Here is a 14,403-nt window from a genome sequence, read left to right on the forward strand (position 1 = left end):
TCTTTGAGTGTCTTTGCTGTAGTAGTGACTAGCGGCGTAATCATGTAATTTTATTACCACTAGATGGCAGTAGGTACAGAGCATTTTACATTAAAACAAGAGAATTAGTGATGCATGAATGTTACTGCATTCATGCATCACACACGACAGTGTTGTGGCACTGTTCAGGTGTTCAGGTATATTTTTGAAGTGGACATGTTAAGTGCAATTTGAAATAAGAAATGTAAAATATGATACAAATAAATTTTTGTGTTTATTTGATTCCTATTCAAGACACTTTGATAAGAATGACTATATATGTAATATAGGCGGCTACAGAGTATCTTTGTTTACATTTTTGGTTGGTGGTGTGCCTTGAGATTTTTTCAATTAAAACAGTGCACCTTGGCTCAAAAAAGGTTGAAAAACACTAGTGTAGGCCGATAATAGATTTTATTATTGTGATAAACAATACTATTGTTGTTTTGAGTAATAGCATAATAATGCAAGCACACATTCTTAAAGATCAATACACCTTAAATTCTAATGAATATTTAACATTGGAACTGGACGACAACTCAAATATCCAAAATAAATAAACAAAACAAAAAAACAGGAACAAATAAAATTAATTATTGTAAACAATATTTTGAGAAAAGAGGAAAATGATAAATCATGTAAATGGAAATTATTGAGTTTAATTTGTCATTTAGTTAACTGATTTAAAATTCATAGTCCGATATCTATTGTGATGGGTGGCGATAATAATACATCATATGTTTTTGGTGTAAACTCTACAATAAAATAAAAAACAGATACTAATATTAAAAAAAAAATGTAATATGACAAAAATGCAGTTTTGCTAGAAGTACAAGTCCAGGAGACAGTTGAGTCCTGAATAATTGAATTTCATGTTTATTTTTGCACAACCCAGATATATTTGGTAATTTCCTGGGTATAGTTTTCATCCAGATTAGTTATTTCTTCATAAAGAAGATGCACAGTAATATCTACACTGGTTTTGGTTTTGTCGCACTGTCAGAGGGGAGTTCCTGTGGTATCGACTTTATAAACAAACGGTCATAAAGTAACCCCACATGACAGCTGCCAGCCGGCCGCAGCCTTGTCACGCTCCGCTCTCTAACCAGCCCTCCGCCCCTCGTCATTCATATCTGCTGACAGACCGAACGAGCAGCAGGGTTGCAGCAGATGTCCCGCAGTTTGTGATATCCAGAACCGTCGCGTGTCGTCCACCTGCCTGAATGTGTTTGTGTGGACTCAGCGTTCTGGACGGCAGAAACAAACGGTATCATCCGCTGTCATTCAGCGCGCTCCAGAGGATTCTCCCTGTGTGTGTTTATGACCAGATGTCTGAAAATGAAGCAGAGTATTGTCGAGACACCAGCAGTCAGCACATGGGATTTGATACTGTTCAGAAAGTTTTGTCTCTCTCTTCACTGGGCCTGTTTGAGCTTGAAAAGCTGACATGACTCAGAGTTGTGTCAAACTTACACCAATTCACACCAGTTCATACTGTGGAAAATAATTGTCCATCTTTTAATTTATAATCAGCAGTTGTGCAACCACTAAAAGTAGAAAAAAATATGCATATTTAAAATCATAAATATCTGCCTGGTTTGATTCTTCATGTCTGATATATTGCAATGTTCGGTTGGTTGGTTGCATACATTTATAACTTTTAACCTACTTTTTTCATATTAATTACAATCACCAGTACATACACCTACGAACATTTTCATAATTTTATTTTAGTTAGTGCATTATAAGCCTGGCGGGCCACCAGGCTTTACTTGTGACCCCACCAGGCTAAGCGTTGTTTATCTATTTATTTATTTAATTTTTTTATGTCTGCCTTTTCTAAGACTTTATTGTTGCTGTTTGGGTTTTGTTAAAGTCTTCCAATAACACATTTACCTAATCTTATTTTCAAATTCCCTGTCAACTTTAAACGTATTTAAAATATTTTTTAGCTCAAAAATGAAAAATGTTTAACTCAAAAACACGATGGGTTGCTTATGGCTGACCTAGCGCCCCAACCATTGGGGTTAGGAGGTTTTCTGCTAACCAACTAGCAAATGTTAGTCATGAGCATTTGCTGGATGCGATTATTCAGGTCTGGAGTATTGAAATCTTCCACAGATAAGATCATTTCTGAGTTAGTAGAAGTTTTACTGTGTCACACAGACCTCTGACATTTTATACAGATATGATGTTTGTTTGTTTTGGCTTATTACTTTTTTCTTGCTTAATATACATTTATCATTTTATAAAAAAATCACCAAAATGCCATTATTACATTATTTCAAACCTTATTTAGATGTTTTTAGTTTAGTTTTGGGTTGCTTTAGTAAACATTTTTAAGAGTTAATTAACAAACTAATTTTCACACTTCTTTGTTGTTTTTCTCATACTACATTTTATTTTTTTCATTCATTTTATTTTTTGATATTGACATTTTTTTGCCTCTGGATAATCTTTAAGTAGATGGATTATTAAGGTCTGGATGGTTGTTCACTGGTAGTTCAGAAAGTTAACATTTGTCATTTTATTTATTTATTTAACATGTTTTTTGTTAATAGTCATCAGTTGTTTAAATCATAAGCAAAAACTGGATTTGATGATTAGATTCTACTCCAATTTAGTTAATTCACAACTACTACAATAATGTGAAAGTTACAAAATCACCATTAGTTCCATTATTTTGACCTTTTCTTAGGATTTTATTTTTCATTAAAAACTATAAACATTCTGGTCTGATTGATCAGGTCTGGTTCACTGGACTCTCCAGCAGAGGACACTGATTCTCTAAGCAGAAAGGCAGAAAAAGGTCAGCAGCAAAGAAGCTCTGGACAGTTGAACCTTTAAGCTGTAATGTAAATACTGATCAAATCAATCAGTCAATGTTTATTTGTATGGCACATTTCAGCAACAGGCATTTCAAAGTGCATTACATTGTAAAAAAAAAACAGAAATACAACCATAAAAACACAGTCAACAATTGAAACTTAGTGCTGGGAATGTTAAGCTCTGTTTTTAAAAGTTGCATTAAAGTAAATAGACTAATTTTACTGTAGGTTTTCCCTCAGTGTCAGGAGATTAGCCGTATGAATTTCTTACCACCGTGTAAACGCCTGTATCTCATGCACATTGTAACCGAAGGGTGTCGAGGTTTTGGGGTCACGTCGTGGGTTAGGCAGCTGGTGTGTTGCCCATCTGTCAGCTGTTCTGCATGTGTAGAGTGTTGTCTGCTGTTGTGTTTGTCGGCTGTTGACTGTTGTAATCCTGTTACTTTCTCCAGCCAAATGGCACACTCCAGTTACAGCCACACGCTCCCAATTAGGTCCTTTAACTTCCTATACAATGTCATTAATCAGTGTTCACATTTATCTTTTTATTCACAGATTCTGTCGTACTTTTTGTTGCTGTTAAAGACATAATGTTAGTTGTTTTACACATTTGTTGTGCAAAGTCAGTCCAATGCTTATCAGAAGAGCCCTTGAGTCTTTATGGGAGACACGCCTGCAAAGGGCTTGACAACAAGAGATTAAGGGCTTGAAATGCTCCTTGTACTTTATCTCTGAAGATGTCACAAGTAAACGGATTCATAGTTTTCCTGGTGGACATTTTGCCCTCCCACACCTGGAGCCACCAGGAAATAGCTTAACTGTAGCTTATTTAAGTTTTAATTAAAATAAATTTAAATAAGTCACTCCAGGTCGCTTATATTTCAGTATAAAAATTAATATAAAATATTTTTTAATGAATGAAAAATCTATTTTTTAATTTTGCATCATATCAAAAAATTCAGAAAAAAATCTTCATTTTTGTAAAACTTATTTAGCAAAGAAAAAAAAATCCCACACTAAATAATAATTATTTTTTTCAGGAAATTAAAAGTGTCACATTTATTTGCAGCCATACCAATTCCTTTAACATAAATGTAACTATTTTTTTATTTATACTTTGAGGTTGATTAAATTATTCTGAAATCAGAGGCACTTTTAATTAGTAATCCATTTCTTCCTGTTTCCCTAGGACTCCCTCTAAAAACAATTATTTTAACAGTTTAAACACCAAATATACCTTAATGTGCATCAACAGATTAAAAATAATTAATTGCAAATCTACACTTTTTCCCTTAAAATGATACTTTGGCAAATAAAAACAGTACAGTGGAGCCATATTGGGACTACAACTACAGATGGCTACAAGAAGGTAGCTCCTGACCTAACCTTTTATCTTCATTCAAATCAGGAGATAAAAGTAAAATAACAGGACATTTGGTATACAAACAGGTCAGAGACTTAAATTTAACTTGCCATCAGCAAGTCTCAGAGTCTCGGTTTGAAAACTGCAGCACATTTTTAGTGTGAGATGCAATAAAAGTAACTTTTTTTTAAAGGATTTTAAAATATTTACCAGGAGTTGCAGTAATTAGACAGATTACTTCTTAAATTTAACTGACCTGTCAGTAGTTGTAAGCTATTTTGTAAGCATAAAGTGAACAGATTTTGTAGCATTAATGATTACCAGTAATCATTAATGTAGCTGTAATAACACAGATCGCATGACGACTTGCATAAAAACTGATTATAAATGTTTTCAGGGTGTAAAGTATTCCTGGAAAACTGCCATGACACAGTTCCCGTGGGGTCAGTTTCCAGATCACAAGGTGAAAGTCAGCGAGTGCCAAGACTGCCGACGCACTAATGAACCCAGAGATAAGGAGCTTGTCTGGCTGGATGCAGATCCAAAGGATTAGCTCCTGCAGCATGGTGACTCCTTCTGGCCCCGCTGCAGGAGTCAGGAAACTTTAGGTTCAGCTTCGGCATCCAAATGAGATGGCGCTAAATTATTCAAGTGCATTTTTTCCACAGTTTTGACTTATTTGGAGTTTCATATTGTGGCAGGTAGAGCTACAAGGCTTTATCTTCAGACAAGAACTTCAACATCTTAACATCCTAAACAGGCGGTATTATTTAAAGAGTAGCAGTTTTTGTCGCACAATCTCACTGAAAATGTCAGAATCTATTTTAAAAAAATAAGTTAAGTTCCCAGAGTCTGAAAGAGAAACCGGCTCGTAGCATCACAGGTCCTAAGCCAAACTGTTTATCCACATATCCATTTTTTATAAACTTATCTGCATTGTTTTCTCCTGAATCTTAATCTCATCTGACTAAAACAAACGTTTCAATAGAAGTACTTATAGCGTTTAGTAATTGGGACTGACTTTGTGTGGACAATCCTCCCAAACAGCTTGTTGGCACATAGATGGTGTCCATCGCTTTACCCTCCATTTGCCGAGGGTAAAGTCTTAAAAAGCAGTTAAGGCCTTAAAATGTCTTAAAATCATAACAAAATATAAGTTGGCCTTAAATGTGTGAATCACAGGTATATTTACTGTAGTTTTTTTTCTTTTTCTTGTGTGTCTTTAAAGTTTGAGTCGTTGTGTTTTGTGACTCGAGGCGGTTGAAGCTACCGCTAACTAGCTGCGAATGCAGCCTTGCTAGCTAGTTAGCCTTTTTGCATCTAACATGGGTTAAGTGCAGATTTATCCCTGGTTGACTGGTTGATGTTTGTTTTTGTCATTGTGCAGAAAGTTTGGCAGTATGGAGTTAAATCTATAAACATCCGTGTGAAAAACACAAACCTGCTTACAGACTCCAGAAATTTCAGTTTTTGCAATGCTTGATTGTAAATGCTGCATATTCCTCCAATCATCTCCTACATTTATAGCTTTATCTGCATTAAATTTCACCCAAGGTGTCATTAAAAATTATTAAATTTGACTTGCTGAAACCTGAAGGCTTGGACATTTTCTTTTTCCTTTCTTCCTTGTCCAGCCTAGTTTTTTTTTTTTTTTTTTTTTTTTTTTACAGTTCCAGCTGGTCAAATTGTTAATCATTTGTCTGACCTCAGCTAAAAGCAAGCTCAGGTGAAAAACTTTCTTTTTTTCTTGTAGCTATTTGTTGACTTGCAAAGATTCACACGTTAGCCTTGCCTGCTTGAATAGCACGTTCCGGGGTTTCCCCCAGAAAACCTGCTAAGCCCTGTGGTTGGGGCGCTAGGACAGTCATCCAGCGACCAGTCGTGTTTATGAGATTAAGCATGTTTAAAATTGACAGGAAATTTGAAAATATGACTGCGTAATTGTAAATGTGTTATTGGAAGACATTAACAAAACCCAAACAGCAACTATAAAGTCTTAAAAACAAAACAAACAAAAAAATAAACAATGCTAAGCCTGGTGGGGTCACAAGTAAAGCCTGGTGGCCCGCCAGCCTTACAATACACATAGGGAAACCGTGGCATGTTTTCTTCTCTTTGAAAAGTGGTAGAACGTCAAAGATTGTTAATTTAATATTCCAGACAATCAGATTATCCAAAAACATCAAATATATATTATAAAAAGATGCTTCATTTACATTTATTTTATTATAATTTTTGAGTTGCCACCAGAATAGTTTTATTCTCAATGCTTCTGCAGTAATAGGGAAAAGATGAATTTGTTTTAAGGTTTTCTGCTCATCTTTATCAGGGGTGCCAAAAGGTTTAGAGGGTTGTGCATGCTGTGTTATGATTAGTGTGAATCTTTGGTGCAGGCAGTAATTTATTTAGCCCACTTCTCAGAAATGAAATGTGAGAACGATGTTGGTTAAACACGTTTCCAGTGCTCTGAAAAGCGACATGTTGGTGAGTTTTAGCAGCTTCTCTGGTTTGTTTAAAGAGTTTTACAGAGTTTAATGACAAACTTTGGTTCCTCTTTTCAGCCGACAGTGGATCTGTTTATGGAAACAGATCAGAGGAACTCTGTGAAATTTAATACTAACTCTGATCATAAGCCTATTTGTGTCATTCCTGAGCCAGTTACAGTTTTCGTGAAGAAATGCGGTACAAGCAAACACTCGCTCAGACACGACCAGCGAGATTTCCGTTGTTGAACACAAACTTTGAATCTCGTTCCTCAGTTGGTTGTTTGTGTCTTACCAGCACAGACAGACTAAACACCATGGAAACTTTGTGCAAAAACTAAACTGAAAGCTGTCCAGCTGTTCACAGCCAACCTTAATTTGTTTAAAAATGCGTGATAAAATGCTGGAGGAATCTATTTTCTATCTTTGCCAGATTGTTGAAAGCTCTCTTGAAGCATCTTCAGCTGAATCCAACAGTTTGAGTCAGTTTACAGGAAATCCAATGATGCACTGCAACGTGTCAGATTGGAAAACTGTTTCATGGAAACGTTTCACAAACGGGCAAGCCGAGACACGTTTCTGGCACCGTGGTGCCCGAGATGCATCAGGTGCTTCAAGGATAGGATGAGCAAAAAACAAAAAATATCAACAAAACTATAAAGGATAGCCAAAGATGGATGCCTTTAAAACACATATGTGAGGAGTGGTCAAAAGATACTCAGTTACGTCTATTTCTGATATTTTAGCTTTGGAAGCATTTTTGCAGCCTAATAAATCTTTATTTGTCCCAGAGCCCTACAAAAAATTTAACTTGTTAAGATCACATATCAAGCTGGGGAAAATAGCTTTTGGGTTTTGGTTTCAAAACCCTTTGAGCCCCAAGTTTGACATCTCCAACTGGATATTGTTACTTATTTTAATTATACATAGTTTTTTAAATGTCCTGTGAGTAAATGTATTTCTATAAAATAACAGTTTTACCCAATTTTACAATAATCCTGGTATTTTATATGAGAATGCTGCACTTGCCTTTATTTATATATGTTTGCGAGAAGGCAGTCATGTTCCTCTTTTCCTTCCTTCTATTTAACTGCAGGATCCTGTTAAAGGAGAATAATTTATCAGCTTCTCATGTTTCCACTGAAAACCAGAAAGAGGAACCGAGACGACTGTGGGGTTTTCTTTGAGATAAATACCAGCATAGTTTTATTTAAACCTCTCTGAATTTTAGACCCTACTTCCACTGTAGACCCGGATCAGCTTTGAGAGAATCGTCTTATTAAAATTACAAAAATTTTTCTACCCAAATTCATTTGATTTCTGATGACTAAAAGTAAATGATGGGATCTTTTCTGTTTATGATTGTACGGCTTGAGTGGCATTTGGAGGATGCTTCTTGTTTCTAGGTGGAAGTTGGTGTGTTTTGAAAAGAAAAAAATGGCCGATGCTCGGTGTGTGTGGCTGTTTGTGAACTTGGTGGGAAAACCTCAGTGAAACTCAAACCGAGGCTGTAAACAGAGCAAAGCAAACACAAACAGGAAATTGGCTTGTTTAATAGCGATAATGTTTATTTTTAAAACATTTCAGGAAGCAACATCAGAAAACCACGCATCTTTTTGCATTTGTTTTATTGGGTCCATGTATGATTTTCTATATATCCAAAAAATCAAAACTTCCGTTCATACCGGCAGTCACATTGTTTTTGTACTCCAAATGCATTTTCCTGTTAAGCGTGTTACCAGAAAGGAGCAGAGAAAATTTCAGCACATTATGATTAACGGTTCTTCAGATTTTGCCAGATAGGTGTACCGTGAAACAAACCCACCTTTGAATGGAAAAATATGGGGTTTTCAAAAGCCTATTACTCAAAAATTAAATCAATCTGACACTTATTTGTAACGGCTTTCTCTAGATATATATAAATCACATTGCACAACAAGAAAACACATATATAAATAGCTTACCTTTAAAATGAAGGTTTTTAAAAAAATGTCATTTTGAAAAACAAATTTCAACAGCAAACATGGCATTTTTGGGAAACCATATTAACCAATAATAATGAATAAAAACTAACAAAGACACTAAAATGAATTAAAACTAACTGAATTAGACAAACAAAATGTCACAATGAGACTAAACTAAAATAATAATAATAAAAAAACTATTATAACCCTGGTTCAATGCACAGCTTGGTGTTTAAATGTTCCCCGTATTACAAACGGTGACTTTAATGCTGGAAACAAAGAAAACAGTTCAACACTAATTATATATATTATACTGACACAGCGATCAGCTGCAAACAGGGAGCAGGTGCACTAAAAAAACTAATTCACTTTAGAGGATTTAACTTTAGGGCTGTAAATGCACAGATTTGAAACTTCATGAATCAGGAACAAGAAGCGTTGAGGAATGTAATTCAGTCGTCTTAGCTTGAGCTTTTCTTTTCTTTCTTTTATCTGCCCCAGGTTTCTCACGCTCTTGTTGCTCCTCTCGCTTGGTGCTTGTTCTCAAAAGCTTTTCCTCTCTGAGGCGTTTGTTGGTTCGCATAGTGAGGACCTTAAAGCAGTGGTTGGATGAACTGCTGCTTTGGATGCTTCATTTTGTGCTGCATATTTTAGTTTTAAACAGAGTAACAATAGTTTTTCTCTCTCTCCCCCTCTCTCTCTCTTTCTCTCTCTCTCTCTTCCCCTCTCTCTCTCTCTCCCTCCCTCTCTCTCTCTCTCTCTCTCTCTCTCTCTCTCTCTCCCCCTCTCTCTTTCCCCCTCTCTCTCTCTGTCTCTCTCTCTCTCTCCCTCTCTCTCTCTCCCTCCAGGTAATGAGGGATGGAAGCGGGCTCGGTGGTGCGCGCCGTCTTTGAGTTCCTCCCCAGCGTCTCGGAGGAGCTCCCGCTTTTCCCTGGTGATGTCATCGAGGTGCTGGGCGTAGTGGATGAGTTCTGGTTGCTTGGCAACAAAGATGGCGTCACGGGTAAGTTTTCAACGGGTTTTATCGACATTGTTCCTTCCTTTCTTCCTTTCTTTCTTTCTTCCTTCCTTCCTTCCTTCCTTCCTTCCTTCCTTCCTTCCTTCCTTCCTTCCTTCCTTCCTTCCTTCCTTCCTTCCTTCCTTCCTTCCTTCCTTTCTTTCCTGCTTGCTTGCTTTTCTCCTTCCTTCTTTCCTCTTTCCTTCCTTTCCTCCTCCCTTCCTCTCTTCCTTTTCTTCCATCATTCCTTTTTTGCTTGCTTTATTTCCTTTCCTTCTTCCTCCCTATCTTCCTTCCATCTTTCCTTCAATCTTCCATACCTCCATCTTTCCTTCCTTCCCTGCTTGCTTGCTTTCTTCTTTCCTTCCTTTTCTTCCACCCTTCCTTTCTTGCATGCTTGCTTCCTTTTCTCCTACCTCGCTCTGCTCCCTCCTTCTTTCCTTCCTTCCCTGCTTGCTTTCTTTCCTCTTTCCTTCCTTTCCTCCTCCCTCTCTTCCTTCCTTCCTTCCTTGTTTTCTTCTTTCCTTCCTTTCCTGCTTGCTTGCTTTTCTCCTTCCTTCTTTCCTCTATCCTTCCTTTCACCTCCCTTCCTCTTCCTTTTCTTCCATCCTTCCTTTCTTGCTTGCTAGGTTCCTTTCCTCATACCTCCCTCCTTTTTTCCTTCCTTCTCTTTTCTTCCTTTCCTCCTCCCTCTCGTCCTTCCTCCTTGTGTAAATGTATCATCATGTTGCTCTTCAGAAACTATTCTTCATGTTTTCTATGTATTGACTGAAATCATTCTGCTGCATTGTCCTCCTCCTCTTCCTCCTCTTCCTCCTCTTCCTCCTCCTCTTCCTCCTCTTCCTCCTCCTCCTCCTCCTCCTCCCCTTCCTCCTCCTCCTCCTCCTGTCTCCAGGTCAGTTCCCCAGCACGTTTGTGGAAGAGGTAACGATTCCCGGCACCAAGCCAGGAGACAGACTCTATGTTTGCATCAATGACTTCAGCTCAGCTCAGTCCGGCGCTCTGCCCTTAAAGAGAGGTACTGCTGCGTTTCACTCTCTTACAAAGACGTTTAACTGAATGAAAAAGCATTTAGAGATCCGTCCACATCTCATCTGATGTACATTAAAGCCTGTTTTTCACACAGTGTCACTGTTTACATTAACAGCTGTTATTTTCTCAGTTTAACGCTTCTTGTTGATGTCCGAGAGTTCAGGTAAATTAGTTGATTTCTACTTTTCTTTTTTTGTCCTGTACTTAAATCTTTCTCTTCACATTTAGACTTTACTGATTTATCCTTACCTGGCTTTTATTTAGTCACCTAGAAAAGATTTGAAGGAAGGTTGGAAATGTTTTTAATTAATTCACCAAACTGTCCACTAGATGGCGATCAGAGGCCAACTTGTTCGTTCTGATTTTTCTTTCTGATGATTATTTAGGCCTGTCGCAATAAGCAATAAGTCAGTTTATCAATTAATTGTATAATAAATTAAAACAAACTCAATAATTTCCATTTGTATGATTTATTGTTTGGTTTCTTTTGTCTCTAATAAAAATCTTCAATCTGGTGATTTGGTTTTTTTGAAGGGCGATTTTGTTTACAGAGACCCCATTACTCATTATATTTGATGTTTCGTTGATTTATTTTGGATTTTTAAAATGTCCTCCAGTTCCACAGTTAAATATTCATTTTAATTTAAAGTTTATTGATCTTTGAGAGTGTGCTCTTGCATTATTTTGCCTTTAAGTTATAATACTTGATAATGGATTCCAAACAACAACATTATTGTTTATTGCAATAACTTCTGGGACAATTTATCGTCCAGCAATATTCGTTATTGTGACAGGCCTAGTTACCAGCTGTTATTCTCTTTTCAGTAAAATCTCTGTTTTACCTTGTAGAGCAGCTCCCAGTCCTTCTGTTGTTTTGTGCTTTTAAATGTTTAGATTTCTAACACAAAATTAAAGCCAGTGGCAAATATTTAAATTAATTAAATATTTATTAAGTTTCATTGTGAGTTATCTTTTTATTTTGACTATATCATCTAAGCTTCTCTAAAACTTGAACTTCTCCTCTTCCCAGCTAACCATTCATCACATTATCTGCATTAAACCTGAATCCTTTCTCTTGCTCCATCAAAATCACCAGAAACTTTAGTGTTTTAAACGACAATCAGCTGATTTTTAAAGTTGATGTTGCTTCGCATTGTTAATCAGTCAGTCTCTCCTTGTTGAGCCTTCACCTCAACCACCTGGATAAAATTGAAGTAGCTGATGTTAGCTTACTCAGCAGAACGACTCCCATCTACTTGAAAAAGGCTTATAAGCTGACCGGGTCTCTCCCGTTGCCAAAGGAAAGTCGGCTAGCAGTGCTAACACGACGCTCAGGACAAACCAGACTCTGTGTGTCGTTTCACAATGGAGAAATGACCTACATACTGCGAACATGGTTTATATCTTTAAGAAACTCTTGAAAACCAAGTTCAATGACCCAGTTTACTTCTGTCAGAAGTAGTTTCATTGTGACCTTTTGTTTGTCTAATTTAGTTAGTTTTAATTAGTTTTTACAGTGTATTTGCCAGTCTTTATTAGTTAAGTAGTGTTTAGTTTCTTAGTTTTTATTAGTTTTAGCCGGGAGTTTTCTGGCCGATCTTTAGATAACCTGACTTACTGATTCCGATTTTGGCTGATATCTTTTTTTTTCTGTCTGAAAATGTTGGTAGATACAGCGAACCCTCGTTTATTATGGTGGTTATGATCCATAAATAACCTGTGATAGGCGAAATCCTCTGAACTTTTGCGGATTAGCGTAAGCGCCGCCAGGAGGATTATGGAGTCACGTAGTTTGCTGACAGCTGACGTAAGCTGCTTGTGTGAGGAAACAAAGAATTTCACATCAGTTTGAAAGGCTAAAAACAAGATTCAGAAACACGAAAATGAAGGACAATATATCTATAATTTCAATTTGCTTTAGTTTTATAAATGCACAATGTAGTTCCAGTTAGTTGTAGTTTCCCCCCATTAATTATCATTTTTATTTATTTCAGTTAGCAAAAATGTCATCTTCAGTTCAGTTTTTGTTACTTTAGTTAATCTTCGGTATAACCTGACCAGTGGTCGTCCATCTTTGTTGCTTTTATATGAATTGCATTGTTAAATCCTTATTTGTAAGTCAAATGCATAAACGTATAAAGTCACTAGTAGTAAATCATGCATGTGTTGAAAAGTCATTGACAAACAAACACTTGCCGTATCAGAAGATCCATAGGAAACGGTCCAGTTGTATTTCCTGTGGTTCCACTGGCTGTGCTCCAGTTTTGGACCTGGACACAATGGGAGGTGGAGCCGCCGTTCTTTGGAATGTGACCCCTGTGACTTCTTGCTGACCAAACAACATTCTTATAATCCCTCAGTCCAAGTACATCCCATTAAAAGTTATTAAAATGCCTCGCAAAAGATGATTCCTTTGATATCCTGATACAAACCTCTGGAGAAATGCCAGTTTGGTTAAAATAAAGCAAAACAAAGTCGACTAATCAATAAGAAAGGACTTTTTGTTGTTGTTTGGCGTCAGCTCTGAAGGTGTTTCCTTCTGCGTCTTCAGCATATCTCATACAATAAAATGTAAAGAAAGAAATACTCTATTAGCTCCAACGGTATCATGAAGACCAATGAACACAGGAGAGAAAGTTATGGAGAAGTTTAAGGCAGAGTTAAAACATCTCACACAGCTCTGGCTAATCCATCATCTGAAAATAAAAGAAGAGACTACAGCACAGCTGCATGCCTCCTAAATATGTGTTTCCATCTAGAGTAACAGAGGTTTACAGTAACTCTGGGTAAGGTGATTGAATCCGTCAACAAAACTGTCACTCATGCAAAGAGGGGAAGGAAGAAAGCCGCAGTTGAAAAGGAGCCATTTGCATATTTTCCATCACCCAGGCATACGGAGGGGCTTTGGTGAGGAGGCAGATAAAGGAAAAAGGAAAGCTTTTTGGAGGTGATGGATATAAATACAGAAATGACATAAGACTGCATTGGAATGGCTTCCCAGAAAACAAAGTTGAAAATTGATGTGCATAAATGTTATCTATCCAGTCTGACTGAACTATTTCACAAAAAATTCAATTCCACTGCGTGCTGCTGTTTTTTATTCAATGCTTAGTGTTTTTACGTCAGGCACCTTGTTAAGCAGCTAAGGGGTTTTTTATTCTTCTGTTACATTGATGTTTGTCTTCGTTGGTGTTACAGGTTGGTTCTAACCATCCATTAACGATTGCTAATTATCTCTTTGAGACGTGAATATTTCAGCAGTAATTTTAGCTAATGTCACTTTGCAATTTCTTTATTTAATGTTTCTAATTTTTGCTCTTAACTTAAGCAAAGTTTGAATTTGTAACAGTGTTTGTGTGATATTAATTGGTGAGCTTTCCTACTGTTATTTTTCAGTTGAAGCTAAGTTTAGTTTAGCAGGGTTGCCTTGGTAACAGTGTTTGTTTAAGCTAATAGGCTAGTCTTCCAACTGCTATTTTTCAGTTAAATTTAAGTTTAATTTTGAATCACTTTATAGAGCTAGAGGCTATTTGTTTATTTCAGCTGCCTGGCAGAATCAAACAGAAAACAGAGGAATAGTCAGAGAGCAGGCAGTCCATATTAATTCGCAGCCGTAAAGCAGATTGTTGAGACAGATTATACTCCAAAGGACAAACGGGAAAGACGTTGGACCGTGCTTCAGTATTAAAGTCAAGGTAACTGTCCTCTTGTGTTTGTC

General features: G+C 36.8%; 1 protein-coding gene across 2 annotated transcripts in view; it reads left to right on the forward strand.

Annotated features, from left to right (window-relative positions):
• dnmbp (dynamin binding protein) overlaps positions 1-14,403 on the forward strand; it is a 59,923-nt gene that overhangs the window by 10,187 nt on the left and 35,333 nt on the right. For both annotated transcript variants that reach the window (XM_088000952.1, XM_088000951.1), the window contains exons 2-3: positions 9,505-9,659; positions 10,549-10,671. In XM_088000952.1, the coding sequence (XP_087857078.1) occupies positions 9,515-9,659; positions 10,549-10,671 (268 nt within the window). In that variant the 5' untranslated portion in view covers positions 9,505-9,514. The remainder of the gene's footprint in view (positions 1-9,504; positions 9,660-10,548; positions 10,672-14,403) is intronic.

Source organism: Poecilia mexicana, unplaced genomic scaffold (genome assembly GCF_051168715.1).
Source record: "Poecilia mexicana isolate PSO_F unplaced genomic scaffold, ASM5116871v1 scaffold_19, whole genome shotgun sequence".
Classification (NCBI taxonomy): Eukaryota; Metazoa; Chordata; class Actinopteri; order Cyprinodontiformes; family Poeciliidae; genus Poecilia; species Poecilia mexicana.